Here is a 15,837-nt window from a genome sequence, read left to right on the forward strand (position 1 = left end):
TCAACGATAGATCTTGCCAACAAAGTACGAATGTTGCTACAACACTGCAGCTGATTGCAATTAGAACTGATTTGTCCATAAGATTGCAAGGACTGTATATATCGCGGGCCTGAATGTCCGTGGCAATGACCTGCTTGCTGCTCCCACTGCGCTCGTGGGCTGCATCACAGGAGTCGTCTGCGACTGGCTGGTCGGAGGAGGAGGAGTCGAAGTCGTAGAGCTACTCGACGATGACGTCGGCGAGGAGGTTGGACCGGCTGAGGGACCGAAGATGCCGCTTCTGATAAATGTAGTCGGTCCGCTGCTTGAGATGCCATCTGCTATGCTCTGGTTCAGGGTCGAATTCGAATAAGGCGACAGGGTTGCGAAGCCAACAGCGTGCGGCGGACCGTAGCGGTAGACGCTGTAGACGTTCTTGAGGAATGCGTCGCCGATGACCCAGCTGATCACGCTACGACTGTTACTCGAGAGATCGAGATCGAAGAAAGCGCCGAGACAAGTGCCACCGGTGAATGGACCCAGATTGAAGTCTGCGCTGCTGATGTTGTAGAGGATGCCACCGAACTGCAAGCTGATGATGACGCTCTGATTACAGGGATAGGTGTAGTAGCCTTCGTAGCTGCCCGTCGCAGCTGCGGCGCCGGGTATCTGTGAGTAGATGGCTTGGATATCATCTGGTGGTCCACCGATGAGAGTGGTGCCGGTATCGATGGCGACGTTAGGGCCCTGAATACTGGTGATGTTGGTTCCATTCAGGAGCAGACCATCCATGGGGATTAGCCAGTACGACTCCATGCCGGTCGGGATGTAATTGTAGTTGATGTCGCCAATATATGACGCGTTGGCGAGCGTGCCGAGCGTAAAGATGCCTCTGCAGAGCAATACAATCAGCGCTGCCGAATGAAGCGGTCAAAAGACTGACCCAGGCTCGATGATGCTAGCATTGGTGTTGATGAAGCGAGTGAGAGCAAAGGAGAAGCCAGGAAAGGAGAGATTGGTGCCAGAGGTGACGAGATTCTGCCAGAAGGGGACGACATTGGACGTTGCAAGCGAATCGAAGCCTAGGCCCATCAGGCCCGAAACGTTGCCACCTAGCAGATTGCTCGAGACGTTATCGCAAACGCCAAAGGGTTGCTGCAGGAGCTCATAGCCGGCAATGGTGATATTGTCCGTCCAGATCTCGCCCGTGGCACTCCCCTGTCGTCACAGTCTCATAAGCGGGTGATCACGATGGGGGGATGACGCTCACGGAGCCGTAGCGGATCGAGAAAGCAGACTGTGCGTCGACTGCTGTGCTTGATGCGTTTGGCTGTATCTTTTTTATGAGAGGAGAACATCCCTCTGTACAGTTAGTCGAGGCCAGCCATAGGTTTGCTGAGCCAGTGTCGAGTATGACCTGGATACAAAAGTGAGCTTTTGGGCATGGTGTCAGGGGATGCGGCTTACGTTGAAGGATCTCGACGGCGTACCGACCGCGATGGGTCCATAGTACTCCCTGTGGGTATGACTCGTGTCAGTCTCGCTCTTCGTGATCAGTACTTTCACTGACAAATCAGCCTGGTAGTTCACAATCTGGGAGATGCCCAAATTGCGCGTCGCATTCGTGCTTGTAGAGGTGTTTGTCGCTGCTTGCTGCCGCTTGACCAGTTTACGCCTTCTGTGGAAGGCCTTGTCGGTCGTGAGCTCGGAGGAGGTATCCCAAAGATTAGGATCATCCGTCTCGATGAGGCTTTGCAAGTTGGACAAGACGTTGACGGTGGCGGTCGAAGTAGCATAGTCATCCATGTATCTGTGCCTGACTTTCTCCTTTTCCTTCAGAGCCCAGTACCTGAAGTGCGACGGGGAGCGTTTGCGCAGAGGCTGAACGTGAAGTAGAGGCACGACGATGCCGCCATCGTCGCCTGATTGAACGTGCCTGTCTGACTGCGCATTGGGTCGTGGCGTCGGATGAGGCGATTGAGAAGCGCAAGTCGACCAATCTGAGCTCGAAGTCCTACAAAGAGCGCTCTCTGAGGGAGGCGAAAGCGAGAGTGGGGCGACAAGAGGACAACAGGCGAGCAGGCACAAAGCTGTATTGCGCCTCGACGTGTTGCCCCTTGCTTGCCTTTTGCGCGCTCTCCTCGGCTCAGCAGGCATGCGTGAGATCTGACTGTGGTCTAAAGAGCCTTGTAGGCCATCGCTGAACATGCGAGCTCGGGAGGGCTGTGCTTGTCGAGTTTGCTGATGTCTTGGCTGTCGAGTGTCGCTGCAGATCTCCGCAGTCGGAGAGGCAGGGGACGCTTGCGATCGATCTGGAGCGTGTACGGCTTGTCGATGCATGCTCTCGTGTGGCCTGCATGCACGCTTGCTCACTGGCAAACCTGCTTGAGGACTGTGGAGAGACACTGTCTTTGGCTCTGTCGCGTCACGCCAGGGCGACAGGGCCAAGACGCAAGAAAGCGTGCCTGCAGTCTCAGGACAGCTAGGCCATGTCACAGGCCGGCGGCACGGGCACGAACCTCAACGGAACGAGCAAGCCGCCATCCTCGAAGCATCGTCACCGTCCCAAACCTGCCCGATCCAAGCCACCAAAGCCATCGTCATCCTCTCCAACGAACAATAATGTCGTCCCTGCCCTTGCACAACCGCAGACAAAGCCGTCTGAGGATATGTTTGGGACGAGTACGCCAGTGTATGATCGAGCAGCAGAGGAGGAAGAGGAAGATGTCTGTCTCATCTGTGCAGAACCGATCAGGTTCTATGCACTCGGCACTTGCTCCCATCGGACTTGTCACATCTGCTCCATCAGACTGAGGGCGCTCTACAAGCAGAAAGCCTGCACGATCTGCAAAGTCGGTCTCCCCATGACTTTTGAGCACCTGTCTCTCCATCTGACTGCCCTCACTTCAGACCGAATTGCCTCACGTTGTCTTTACAGTCTCACCAGATGCTCCGTACAGCGCTTATGATATCAACCAGATCGCTTTCAGAGACAAGGTGCTCGATATCTACTTTGAGACTTCTGCTATGCTCGAAGAGACGCTCGCCTTGCTCAAATTTAATTGTCCTTGGTCGTCCTACACCTCGCTCTCGGCAGCCACTGCAGCTGCTCAGACAACCGCGCCTGAAATAGACGACAAGGGGAAAGCAAGAGAGCATGTTGATATTGCGCAAATCAAGCAGGGCGAATGCGATATCCTCTCCACAGGTTGGTCAGATCTCAAGCGACACGTCAAGAAGCACAATCGCGTTTTGTGGTGCGCAATTAGAGCTTCCTTCTACTCGGACAACTGACTTTGCAAGCTGTAGCGATCTCTGTGTCGCCAACAAGAAGATGTTCTCGCATGAGCACACCCTCTTCACGCCCGCCACTCTGCAGTCTCATATGCGGTACGGCGACGCAGCGCCAGGTGCGGGCGACGATGCAGAGGCCACCGGCTTCACCGGTCACCCTGCCTGTGATTTCTGCCGAATCAACTACTACGACTCTGATCAGCTGTACTCGCACTGTCGCAAGGAGCACGAGCAATGCTTTATCTGCGTCAGGAACGAATGGGGACGCTACCAATACTTTCGCGATTTCAAGGAGCTTGTGCGTCTGGCTCTCACTTCTGCGAGTCCTCTCTCACGATGGTACGGTGGCCACAGGAGGGCCATTTCGCAACAGAGCATTTTGCATGTCATGCGCCTACCTGTCTTGCGCAGCGCTTTGTCGTCTTTGAGACCGAGATCGACTTGCAAGCGCATCAGGTGGAATCGCACGGTGCGGAGATGCCGAGCGATCAACGATCTCGTCTGGGTGCAAGACGACTCGACATCGATATACATTACAACAACGCGCCAGCGAGTTCCTCATCCCGGCCAAGGCCACCCAAGAGGAACGGTCCAGGACCCAAGCCGATGGTCCTCCCTGGTAGAGGTCACTTGCCAGGTGAAGACGAGCCCCACTTGCATCGCGTCGTGCCGGGTTCACAGCGACCGAGTCGGCCCAATTTCCAAGCTTCTCTGACGCCTGCCAATGCATCAAATCACACGACAGCCGTCGATCCTGTTCAAGAGTGCGTTGGGTCGCCAGCAGGTCGGTCGATGGACGCTGATAATATGTACAGGCGTCATGCTAGCCTGCTACAAAAGGTAGCTTCGGCTGTATCAGGCTCAGATGGCAAGATTACCGCTTTCAAGACGGCCGTTCGGAGTTTCAGAGCGGGCGAAATGGCAGCGGAGGATCTCGTGGACACGATCTGGCATATTCTCAATCGAGCGACAGACGTAGCTGCCGAGATCATCAACGATATGGCCGAATTACTCGACAATGACGACAAAGCTCGCGATGTGACCCGAGCTTGGCGCAACTTCTCGATCGCTCACGATAGCTTCCCTTCGTTGACGCCTCTTGCACCGACGAGGACAGAAGGAGGTCAGCAAGTCTCTTGGCAATCTGGCCAGCGTGCCCGCCCTCAGAAGACCGGTCAGCGGAATGCAGCCATCTGGGCGAGCGTAGATAGAGCAGCAACGAGATCCGATGCTTTTCCCTCGCTACCCAAGTCGAGAGCCCAGCCTATACCCGGTCTTCGCAAGGGTACGACGCCCTGGTCTACTTCGAGCGTAGCAGCTCAGCAGACCAGGATGACCTCTCACCAGCCGTCGCCGCGTGTCTCGCCCGGTCCGAGCTTTCCGGCCATGTCGTCTCTGTCAGTATCGACGCCAGTCTCTCGGCCCCTGGAGCTACAAGCACCGCCATCCGGGCATGTACCGCACGCATCTCAGTTTCCGGGGCTGCCGCAATCGACTGCACATGCCCGTCGAAAGATCGAGCTCGAGAAGCTCAGAAAGGCAAATGCGATGATCGCTTCACCGTGGCAGACGAGCAATTCGAGTACGCGCAGTCCTAGTCCGGAGTTTGAGCAGCTCCGGATCGATGAAGAGCCTGCGGTGCGTACCCCTGTTGCGTCGAAGCAGAGCAAGAAGCCAAAGAAGCAGCTGCTGTTCACAAACTCGCGTATATAGCGTATCCGAGGCTAACCTCAATGCAACTTCTTGCGAGTGAAGAGTGTCTGGCTCGATGTACAACAAACATATTGCGTAGGGTGAGCACAGAAAGCGTCACCGTATCTTTGCTTCGACGAAGAGGACATGTCTCTTTACTGTCGCAAGCAACAGGCCGCTCAGACCTGACATAGCTGAGATGACTAGCAAGACTGACTCCTCGGATCGTACTTCATGAAGCTCAACTTCTTCTCCAGTGTCCTCAGACGGGTCGTCGTGTAAAAGTAGCCCGTGCCCGCTGTTGAGAGCAGCTTGACAATCGAGACTCTGCGCATGCCCACATGAGCATCTCCCCGATCTCAGCGGGCTTGAGCTGGATACCTTGCCTTGCCGCCGGCCATGCTGTCTCCTGCTGAGCTCGACTTTGAGTGTGACACGATGGAAATATTGTTGGCGCGACAGGTCGACAGCAAGTGTTCAGTCGAAAGGCCGCAGAGGACGACGACAGTTAGCGCTCGCGATTCGAGATAGAAGCATCTCAAGATGGCCAGCACTCTGACCTTGTGCGTAGGCGATGGAGGCCAGCCTGTAGTCCGCTGACATCCCGCCGCATGGGCAGGTTTCCGCTCTGTAAGCTCGAGGAGCTCTTTCCGACTTGTGCAGCTAAACAGACCTTCTTGCGCCGCTTCCGAGCAGCCAATTACACCTTCTCGACCAAGGACTCTCAGCCGGAAGAAGATCCATCTGTGGCAGCACGCTTACAACGGCTTCAGAACCAATATGAGGCTCGTCACTCTTGCAACTCTGAGCTGCCAAATGCTCACTTAAGCGAAGATGAGCAGGACTTTGGCATGCGCAGAACAGCCGAAGGCATTCTCGTCGTGCACGAGCACGGCCATCCTCATGTGCTCATGCTACAGATCGCCAACGCCTTTTTCAAACTGTCAGACTCGCGGCTCGGACTGGTCGTGCCCTGGCTGAGCTGGCAGGACTTGGGTTTGCAGGCCAGGCGACTACCTGAGACCGGGAGAAGATGACGCAGAAGGACTGAAGCGACGGCTATCAGAACGACTCGATCCGGTAGAAGGCTCACGCAAGTCTTTCTGACATATCGTGCCTGACTCGTCCTCATGCGTCGTCATACCGAGCACAGGACCGGGCGAGGATTGGGAGATCGGCGACTGTCTCGCGCAATGGTGGCGACCCAACTTTGAGAGCTTCATGGTGAGCTAGCTGCAGGTAGTCGTCACAGTGTTGCTTACCAGTCGCCGCTCGCAATGAAGTATCCCTACATACCCGCGCATGTGACCAAGCCGAAAGAGTGCAAGTCCTTCTACCTCGTCCAGATGCCACCGAGGAGTACGTCTACGCTATGGGAAGTAACAACAGATGCTGATGCGTGTGCAGAGGTGCTATGTGTGCCCAAGAACTTCAAATTGCTCGCGATACCACTCTTTGAGCTCTATGACAATTCCGTCAGGTCGGCGATCACACGATCAAGACTCTTGCCTGCTAGAGCTCATTCGCGTTTGTCGTTGGACAGGTATGGGCCCCAACTGTCTGCGATTGCGCATTTTCTATCGCGGTACAATTTCATCTACGTCTGTCTCTCTGCCTTGTAAGACTGCGCGCGTGCTGACTGTCATCCTGCGAACAGGCATGAGTGACGATGGTGTGGCTAGCCGATTGATCGTGTAATGTCACGTTGACAAGGTGCATTGCCATCCTGTGTCGCGCATTTGGCATGACGCGTCCGAGCTCCGAGCGTTTGATCAAGCGTGAGTGAGTGTCACGAGCGGCATCAGACATGTCGGGCGAGAATGCTCCCAAGGAGGCCAAGACTGGCATGACAGAGGACGGCAAAGCGTTGGGCGCTCCGCTGGAGCCTCTCAGGTCCGTCTGGCTGCGCAAAGACATCTCAACCTTTGCTGATCTCAGTGCGCTCACAGGGACGATGACGAGTTCGAAGGTCGGCAGAGCTGCATCGACTCGAGCGAATCAGCGCTGACTCGTAGCCCTATCTCTTTACGTGCACTGTACAACAGAGTTCGAGACAGAAGGCAAGCCCATCTTCATGCAAGTCTGCATTGCCGTGGCTCATGCTCAGAGGGGGAAATGCTCAGACTGGGCAGACGGAGAGACCAATGCAGCGACTGCGAGCAATCAGGCGACACTATGGGAAGACGATTGGGATGACGACGACATTGATGACGATTTCAGCAAGCACTTGAGGTCCGTTGACAGACGCCTCAGTGAGTCAAGCGCTGAGCCCGTCTTGCTGCGTACAGGCATCAGCTCGATGCTTCTGCTAGCAAGGATGCAAAGATGACTGCGTGATGCTCCAAGAGACGCCTGCAGGACGACAGAGAGTAGAGGCAGCCTACCCGAGACCGGCAGCTCGCGCGAGCATGTTGTATGAGCATAACAAAAGCACCGACCGTGCCTGCTCGCCGTCTGACTGCACCTCATGAGACATCAAGACTTGCTAGCATGCATCGCTATTTATCAACTCAGGCCTGCTTGCTTGCGCTGTCAAGCACCGCCAGAGCTGGCCCAAGTCGTCGGCGTCACGTAAAAGCCAGATAGTGAACACGTGAATTCTTCATACTTTTATGGTATGCGGGTAAAGTATGAAGAATTGAGCCAATCTCCTGAGGTGGGCCTGCAGCCCCAGGCTACTCATCGATACCATGGAGAATACAAGGCACATTCTGATAGCTCCAGAGATGTATCTAGGTAGTCTGAATCGATGAGGAAGCCTGCTCGCCGAGATACAGGATGGGCGTCTTTAGGGGCAATGGCAGGCGTTTTGACCCGCCAGCGCCCCAAATTACGGGCGGCTTGCCTGCTCTAGCCCCGAGACTGTAGCCTTGCTCTACCATACACAGTCACACAAGGTTCTTCAAGCTATGTGTGCGCCTCGTCGCCGCCTCGATCCATGCCTTTGGTACTTCGGTTCAGGGTTGGCTCTTTAGAACCGTTTTGACCCTACAGCAGCTGCACCTGGACATATACCAGCTTTTCCTCTGTTCACCAGGTTTCTGCAGAGCCACTTCATAGTTGAGCACAGTGCTAGCTCGGCATGAGCCAGCCTCGTTCCGCTCCGTCTGCTCAAAAAGATTGGGCCCTTCTCCAGTACCTTCGGGATTAGTTCGGGTCCTACTGCCAGGACTGCTGCCATGCCACACGGACATATGCAGATCAATGGAGAAGTGCTTCCTGCGCAGTGGCAGTCCCTCTCGTGACGTTTGGTGCGATCTGCGTCAACCTTTCTGTTCCGGGCCATTCAAAGCTATGCTCGTTACCCATGCGTGCGGCGGTTATCCAGCTTGCTACGCTTCATGAGTGCGCATGGATATCGTAACAATTGATATAGGCAGATAACGACATTCTAGAACCATTTCTCGCTGACCGTAAGCCGATTGACTGCTCATTGACTCGCTCGGATTGGAGACACTTCGTCGGCTCTCCCTCAAATCGGGCTCTGACCGTCTAAAAGGCTCAGCAATGGTGTGGGCACGACCTTGACGCTCACCGGGTATTTCAAAGGTTGCGAAGTTGACCCGTGCGTTGATGGCGTACCTTCTGCTCATTTCCCAGCCAAATGGTGCCAGGGACTCCTGCTGCTCAGGCCATGGGCAAGGGACAGGACACAGTTCGTCAGAGGCTCTCGTACTTACTCTCTCTCTGCCAGCGCAGTCAAATGGTCATTGCATTGCATTTTCGTGGCTCTGTGGTCAGCTTACCACTGAGCGGCCAAAATACCACTTTTTTGGCTCTACACGGCACAGCATGCACCTGATGGGCCTGTAAGTGGCACGAGAGCAATCCTGAGAGTCCGACAGATCTGCCCATATTCGGTTTGCAAACTTTGGAAAACATCAATTTGGCCAGAAAGCCGGGTACGTTTAGGTACTGATTGCTAACACTTTCCGCGCCAAACGCATCGCAATTTTGGCATGCAAAGGGAAGGTCCGACCATTGAAATCACAAGGTGTATTGCATATCGTACTATGATATGACGGAGTATGAGACGCTCGCGAAGCAAACGGACCGAGCAAATCAGGTTTTTATGCAATTTGAGTGGCGTCCACTGGGCTTGATTTACAGGAAGCCCGCTGGAGCCATAAGTATCGATGCTGGTGCTCTGAAACGTCTATAGTGAATGTGTCGCGACAATAAGAGGCTTTGCTGATGGTTTTATATGATCTGAACGCATGCTGAGCCCGCCGCGGCGCTTCCGGATCTTTTCGATGAGCGTGCGTATGAACTGCAAATCACAATCAATCAAACTATGATTGCTGCAGCGGTGTGGTATGATGCCCAGCATATCTGCATATCGGTGAAAAAGGCTGCAACCCAATCTGAGCTGCGCAAGAGCCGTGCAAAATCTTTTAGATTTTCGAAAAGGCAAGGGGCCAGAGCTCGGCCGCATCGTNTGCTAAGCGCCCAAGAATAGCATTNNAAGACGCAGGACNAACNNANNAAGGGCCAANTGGGCTTCGACAGCGGCGCGAAGCCTGAGCCCGGGTTTGCAGCCAGCTTTTAATTGTTTTCGGCGCTGCGAGCCGGAAGCGAGCGAGCCAAGTCGGTAGGTCCCCTAGACAGATGCAAACAGCCTAATATGGTATGTCTGACCATTGACCATCTTCTCTTGACATGACAGAGGTCCCGCATGCGCCGAGCTCGAGGACCGGCCGCTGCTTTTTGAAACAATATTGGGGGTCGCAAAGCCGTGCAGCGGAAGTGCAAAGCAACGAAACGGCCGCTAAAATGTATCTGGAGATGCTCCAGAAACGTAGTCAGGGGTGAGAGGTGTTGAAAGCCTGGACGGGTGAGGTACCAAGCTGGTAGCGCTGCTGCAAGTAATTTCTACGCAGGCACGACGTCATCCGGAAGCCCGCGCCGGGCTCTTTCTGTGACACGTAGCTGCCACGTCGGTAGTTCGGTGACCGTCCACAGACCTAGCGGCCGTCTCCATCTCCTGAGCTATGTCTCCATCGCCTTCCAAAAGCTCATGCAGCAAGCCTGCAGCATGCGAAGAAGTATCTGCCAGCTCCAGTGCGCCGCGCAAGAAGCGCCGCACTGGTTACACTCGCCGGCGCCGCTGGCGATCCATATCGCCTCCTCCAGACTATTCCAGCATAAGGGAGGAGCTCGCCGCAAAATTTGGCCCATGGAATCCAGCAACAGATATCCCACCATGGAAAGAGAACGTTCAGCCACGATGGATGGAAGATCGACGGAGGCGTCATCGTTACCGCTCTGTTGGAGAAGACGAATCGTTCATGGAGCTATGCCGCCTGCGCCGTTCCATGATGCGTCCTACACCTGAAGTCGACAGTGCCGGCTCCTTGCATAAGCAGGCGACTGTGTCAGATACTCAAGCAGACTTATACGACGACGATGGCTGGGCGAACGATCATTACCCTGATGCCGACACTCAGACGCTTGAAGACACGCTGGCTGCTCTGTACGGCAATACGAGACCCAGTGAAGACATGCCCGACCGTATCAATGCTGCATCGCCTCTCGACGCTTCTGATGAGATCGCTGAGGCGACTCTGTCGACCGAGGCAGCGCGTACGAGCAAGACACGGCACAACTTGTCCTATCAGGCGGCAGCAGACGATGCCTGCAGTGCGTTTCCCGCCAAGCTGAGTCTGAGCGATCTCGAGACAGAGCGAGCAATTACCCGTATTTCGCCGAACATGTGGGCAATTCGCGAGATAGGCAAAGTGAGCGATCTATATCCTTCTGCAACAGAGTAATTTGAACGAGCTTGCCCGGACACAGAGAGACAATTTCTACCATCTGTGGGGTCTACCTGATTCAGGCAATATTCATTGGGGATGCACCTGCAAGACCAACCGCGACTCGGACCATTGCGACCACGTCGAGATTGCACACAACAATACTCAAAGCTTCATGCAGTTGCAAGCTGCGGACGCGGAATGTGTCGGTAAGAACGGACACCTGCACATAGGGCCTTGGCAGCTTACAGCCACACGCATGTAGAGTACGGGCGCGTGCCGCAAGCTGCTTTGCTGGAGATAAGCAACGAATCAACAGATCACTGCACGTTCTGGCTGTCAGTCGTACGAAGTGCTGACACAATGCAAGAATCTGCCAACAAGCGAGTATTCGTCAAGCTCGTCTATCCAGACGCAACAAGCTGGCCTTACGGTACCTGCTCGATCTGCGCCCGCAGTCGTAGCTGGTGTGCTCATCGCGAGCTTGCTCAAATACATATCGTTCACGCACTGGGATACGTAGAGCCTGAGAGGCTCAGACCGCCAACAGAAAGCTGCAAGGCGAGAGATACCCACACGATCGCACTCGCTCGAGCGACGTCATCGCAGGCTCTCAGGCGCACGAGAATAGAGTCCAATATGCCTAGAGATGCTCCTCTGTGGGCAAAGCATGACAGCGACCCTGTGCGAGCGGTGCGCACGCCAGAGCCAATCTATTGGCAGACAGAAGAAGATCCGCTGCGTGTTCTGCCCCTGGACTATCATGCAGCATGCAGCTGTGGTTACAGACCACAGGATGGTGCCGAGGTAAGATACTCGAAAGGTGTGGTCTACGATCTCACGACATGCTGGGAAGTCCGAATTCAGGCAAGTGAAAGGCCTGCTCGTTATCGCGGATTCAAAACTGAACGTTGTACAGCTCGCACAATGCCGCAACGATCGCTGCTTGCGAGCAACGCCGAGACAGTCGGGATCAAGGCTACAGCATCGACCTTTCTGGATTACAGGCGATTACAAGGAGCTGGGACTTATCTCGGCTGGCGAGGGCCGTATCTTCACTCATCAGCTCTTGGACAGCTACGCTGCTCACATGGTCTCTGTCGCGACGCCTTTCAGCGCATTCCACAAGGCAGTCTCTTTCCAATACATGTCCTCGAAGGCACCCTTCCTCTTTGTCTCGCCTAGCGTCTTCGCAGGAGTCTATCGATCCTACATGGCTTTGAGCGACGTGACGCGTAACCTACGTGTGATGCAATGTCCGAAATGCCTTGACAACCCAGATGCGGTCATCATCGACGGCTACGCCGCTGGTTATAACAAAACGAGTCAGACTGGCAGTCTGCAGCCGCCAACACGCACTGATCCTGGAAAAGACTATCCCGATGTGAGGCCCCCACGCAGGGGCCTCAACTACATCAACGAGTACAGCCTTCGTCTCAAACTGCAGAAGGCGTTGCACGTGGACATCAAATCGAAAGATAGAGACTCGCGCACCCCTGCGGAATTCTGTCAAGACCTGCAAGCAGCAGCCTGCGTGATCACTGATCAAGACGTCACGCGTCGACGCCATCAAGAACAGGAGGCCTTGGGCCAAAGCCTTGATCGATTACGAGCATATCTACAGTATCTGGCGAGCAAAGACGAGGCTTTCTGGCAGAAGCGAGTCATGCCATATAGAGAGCTGCTTCGGCAGCTTCTCGCAGCCGAGTCTATCCTCGGCTTCTGTCAAATTGAGGCAGCGAAGAGTCTGGAGCACTGGAGCATGCTAGCCATGTCACGCCGTGCGGATCTATCCCAAGCGGAAGCGACCAAGCTCAAAGCTCGGCTGGCTGACGAGGAGGGCAAGTTTGCCAAATTCTGCCCGGCCTTGGGCATTACTTGCGCGGCATATACGGCAACCGGCGTATCGTTGCCGGCCTTCGAGTGGCTCGTTTTCGATATCGCCAGACGAGTGCAAGCAAGCTACGATCTGCTCTTCACGCACACAACGGCTCCCGCAGAGCCTGATCGCTTTGGAGCGCCGCACTTGAGCACGACAGGATCAGTCTATCAATATCAGTATCGTTCTCGGCCGAGCTACAGCTGCCTGCGCTTCGATCAGCGAAAGGACGGCTCCAAAAAGGGGACTACGACAGGTTCCGCAGCGCAACCTGTCGACGACGAACGTCTCCGTTCAGAGCTAGAAGGTCAATCATCGGGTGCAGAGCAATCAGATTACGGCGAGCTAGGCGCACCGGACGAAGCGGAGGAGCCCATAGACGCCCATGATGCGCCGTTGGAGAGTCAATGCCAGAAATTCTATGACGATTACAAGAAAGCGGGTCTCACGGGCGGCATGCTTCTGATCTGGTGCACTCATCTCGTGTGCTACGGCTTTCATTTCTTCGAGTCGTCAGAAGGCCGAAACGACATTTTCAGCGCACTCTATTGTCACTTCGAACGCGCGCCCAAAGTCGTCATCTACGATTACGCATGCGCACTGGGGCCGTACTGTATGCAGCGCGAACCAGAGTACTTCAAGGACACTCTCTTCCTGATAGACGAGATGCACTCAAAATCACACACCAAGTGCACCTCCAGCGCATTCTCTGGCGCATACATGAACACCCATCACAGCATCAGGAGGACACAGACGAGCGCAGCCGAAGTGGCGAATGCTTGCCTGAAGCGAATTCGGGTTTCGCTGGCGTATTCCAGCGAACGCAATGCAATAGCCTTGGCGAAAACTTTTGTTCTGATCTGGAACCGGACACGCATCAATAGAGAGCTTGCCAAGATGGGACTCAAACAATCAGACTCGGCCAGCAGTCCCGTCAAATTCGTCAAGACGACGATTCGTGGTATCACCGGCACCTTCAGGAGAGATTCGAACGACGCCCCGTCTGAGACTGCAGAGGAAGCCGCCATCCTTGCTACCGATATACAAAACGACGGATTCCCGCAAGAGACGATGCAGACAGACGGAGCCTCGATCGAGCCAGATGCAGCGACAGAGGAGGCAGCAAGCGATGGAGACGATGACTCCGAGGCAGAAGCGATGCTGGCGGTGGAGCTGCGCCCCTTCGAGACGTACTAGGCTTCTCTGTCCCGAAAGAACGGCTGCAATGAGGATCACCTTGGAGCTTGGGAAGGCCAGAGCAGCGCGCAGCTGACAGGCCTCTGGCTACTGCATCAACTCTGTGCAGTGCTGTACGTACAACCCTATCAACATGCATGAGCTCTGCCTGAGTAGCGAGCTAGTCTTCTCTCTCTATGAGTTCTTCGTACGCCCGTATCTTCTCGCCCATTTCTTCTATGGTTTCGCGCTGCTGTTCCATAGCTTCGCGCTGCTGTTCTACGATGTTCTCGAGGTGCGCTATCTTTTGCGTCTCTGCCGGCACCTGCCGAGACGATGCAGTCTGAGCGTCAACGGGTGCGCTGCTAGCAGCTGTACGGCTGCTTTCCGCCAGCTGGTGCTGAAGTTCCCGAATTCGTTGCTCGGATTGCTGACATCGTTGCTCTATTTCGTGCATCTTCCGCTTGTGTTCAAGAATGGACATGGTGCCGCCTCGTGTGGTAGTGTCGCGAGTGTAAGAGGCTCGTAGTTGCTTGCCTTTTGTGAAGTATGCTTCCAGGAAGTCAAGGACAAGCTGAAGAAGCTCTTCGTTATCCGCCAGGCCGGCAGAGGCTTCCACCCAAGCCACTCTCGGGTCAGCGATGTTGTCATCGTCGCGGGACGCGGTTCTTGTGTCCGTACGCAGACCAACAGTAAGATAGATCTGCCCTGGACAGTCGACACAATTACGAATTGTCTGCACAAGAACAGTCAGCGAATCGCGGCTGCTGATGGCAAGGAAACCGAGCACATGTCGCCTGGCCGTATATTGGTGTCCATTGAAGACCCTTGCATACTCGGACGGAGGCTTGCGCAACTGGTCATACGTCTGGTAAGGAATTGAGCTGCCCTGCTTTGGTTCGGTATGTTTGACGAGCGTCTCTTCCCAAGATGCTGTGCAAAGATGCAAAGAGGTCAGTACAGTGAAAACGCGCTCTCTGTCCCACTGACCAATGTGGACAGGCATCACATGCTTCCGCCCTTCCTCGTCGATATACTCGAGTGTGCCAGCACCGTTACGGCCGGCGTTGAGTTGTCCCGGGTTGACTAACTTGAAACTATCGATGATCTGCTTCTTGTATTGTCGATGGCCCCCGACACTGGAAAGAACTGTGCGCTTCGCCTGGCTGCGAGCATTCAGATCCTGAACCAATGAGTCTCGCCAATTCGTGGCTGGAGCAGGACTAGCTTCAGTCAACGATGGGGCGTTTCGCCCAGACGCTGCTCGCGGACGTCTCGCCGCAGTTGTCACTGCAATATCGCCGGCATGCGACGGTGTAGGGTTCGCCGTAGTAAGGGCAGGATCAATGTGCATTTCAATATCGCCAGGACCAGCCCGACGCAATGGGCCATCGAGACCAGAATTTGACCGATCATGCGAGTTAGTTCGTTGGTCTGGCTCGTGCGGAGGATCTGGACACGACGCTGGCTCGTTGGCGGCTAGTCGAAAGGCCTGTCAGGCACGGAATGAGCAGATGAGCGGCATTCCAGCAGTATAAGACCTACCAACATCTCTGCTGGAGTCGAAGGGCTGCTGTCGAAGGCTTCACCCCGACTGGCAAAGTGCCTGACCTGTTGAAGCCAGGCCCAGATTCCTGCAAAGCGTGGATGCGTCGCGGTGCCACCAGTCATAGAGATCTGGCACGGAGAGTCGGCAAGGCTGCCGTTGATGGCTCGTTTGAGATCTGCGTCGCTTATCGCTGGCCGACCGGCTGCATGAGCCCGCTCCATTGCGGCGCACAGCTCTTCTAATTGGCGGCAGCTTGCCTGCGACAATGTCGCTGGACCTGCAGACCCAGTCGGCAGACGCGCATCGCCGAAAGCTTCGCTAGCTTGCGGTGTAGTCCGTGCAGGACCCTTTGTCGTCTTGGCTTTGGCACGTGCAGCGACTGGGCCTTTGTGCCTGGGTCTGGCAGACCCTTCCATGGAGTCGAGCAGGTCGCGGCTCGGCCGCTTCGCTCGAACACTGGTCCTTGATGCCATCGCGCTTGAAAGGGCTATAGAGAGGGATCCAGTGCACAGGAA

General features: G+C 55.1%; 8 protein-coding genes across 8 annotated transcripts; 4 read left to right on the plus strand and 4 right to left on the minus strand.

The window, feature by feature from the left end:
- L969DRAFT_45003 (uncharacterized protein) lies at positions 1-2,319 on the minus strand (the record flags this gene model as incomplete). Its single annotated transcript, XM_014714548.1, has 6 exons — positions 1-36; positions 148-871; positions 923-1,197; positions 1,250-1,396; positions 1,447-1,495; positions 1,550-2,319. 6 exons carry the CDS (start codon positions 2,317-2,319, stop codon positions 1-3), a joined length of 2,001 nt encoding a protein of 666 aa, XP_014570034.1.
- Positions 2,320-2,468: 149 nt separating this feature from the next.
- L969DRAFT_45026 (uncharacterized protein) lies at positions 2,469-4,986 on the plus strand (the record flags this gene model as incomplete). The annotated part of the gene is made up of 5 exons (XM_014714549.1): positions 2,469-2,831; positions 2,890-3,236; positions 3,289-3,571; positions 3,628-4,037; positions 4,089-4,986. The coding sequence occupies 5 exons, from the start codon at positions 2,469-2,471 to the stop codon at positions 4,984-4,986; spliced, it is 2,301 nt and encodes a 766-aa protein (XP_014570035.1).
- Positions 4,987-5,082: 96 nt separating this feature from the next.
- L969DRAFT_92659 (uncharacterized protein) lies at positions 5,083-5,366 on the minus strand (the record flags this gene model as incomplete). Its single annotated transcript, XM_014714550.1, has 3 exons — positions 5,083-5,123; positions 5,183-5,292; positions 5,347-5,366. 3 exons carry the CDS (start codon positions 5,364-5,366, stop codon positions 5,083-5,085), a joined length of 171 nt encoding a protein of 56 aa, XP_014570036.1.
- A 61-nt stretch (positions 5,367-5,427) lies between these two features.
- Positions 5,428-6,703, plus strand: L969DRAFT_85202 (uncharacterized protein). Its single transcript, XM_014714551.1, has 10 exons — positions 5,428-5,528; positions 5,585-5,595; positions 5,662-5,750; positions 5,808-5,908; positions 5,970-6,058; positions 6,119-6,189; positions 6,249-6,324; positions 6,373-6,445; positions 6,509-6,566; positions 6,623-6,703. Exons 1-10 carry the CDS (start codon positions 5,509-5,511, stop codon positions 6,626-6,628), a joined length of 594 nt encoding a protein of 197 aa, XP_014570037.1. The 5' UTR covers positions 5,428-5,508; the 3' UTR covers positions 6,629-6,703.
- Positions 6,704-6,772: 69 nt separating this feature from the next.
- Positions 6,773-7,302, plus strand: L969DRAFT_45697 (uncharacterized protein; the record flags this gene model as incomplete). The annotated part of the gene is made up of 3 exons (XM_014714552.1): positions 6,773-6,862; positions 7,073-7,197; positions 7,254-7,302. The coding sequence occupies 3 exons, from the start codon at positions 6,773-6,775 to the stop codon at positions 7,300-7,302; spliced, it is 264 nt and encodes an 87-aa protein (XP_014570038.1).
- Positions 7,303-7,821: 519 nt separating this feature from the next.
- L969DRAFT_308150 (uncharacterized protein) lies at positions 7,822-8,395 on the minus strand. The gene has a single exon (XM_014714553.1). It carries the CDS (start codon positions 8,249-8,251, stop codon positions 7,937-7,939), a length of 315 nt encoding a protein of 104 aa, XP_014570039.1. The 5' UTR covers positions 8,252-8,395; the 3' UTR covers positions 7,822-7,936.
- Positions 8,396-10,283: 1,888 nt separating this feature from the next.
- Positions 10,284-13,794, plus strand: L969DRAFT_101633 (uncharacterized protein; the record flags this gene model as incomplete). Its single annotated transcript, XM_014714554.1, has 4 exons — positions 10,284-10,703; positions 10,762-10,927; positions 10,984-11,585; positions 11,638-13,794. 4 exons carry the CDS (start codon positions 10,284-10,286, stop codon positions 13,792-13,794), a joined length of 3,345 nt encoding a protein of 1,114 aa, XP_014570040.1.
- A 160-nt stretch (positions 13,795-13,954) lies between these two features.
- Positions 13,955-15,795, minus strand: L969DRAFT_15453 (uncharacterized protein; the record flags this gene model as incomplete). The annotated part of the gene is made up of 3 exons (XM_014714214.1): positions 13,955-14,706; positions 14,764-15,265; positions 15,319-15,795. The coding sequence occupies 3 exons, from the start codon at positions 15,793-15,795 to the stop codon at positions 13,955-13,957; spliced, it is 1,731 nt and encodes a 576-aa protein (XP_014569700.1).
- Between the last annotated feature and the right edge of the window lie 42 nt (positions 15,796-15,837).

This window comes from Mixia osmundae (assembly GCF_000708205.1).
Source record: "Mixia osmundae IAM 14324 unplaced genomic scaffold scaffold_2, whole genome shotgun sequence".
Lineage (NCBI taxonomy): Eukaryota > Fungi > Basidiomycota > Mixiomycetes > Mixiales > Mixiaceae > Mixia > Mixia osmundae.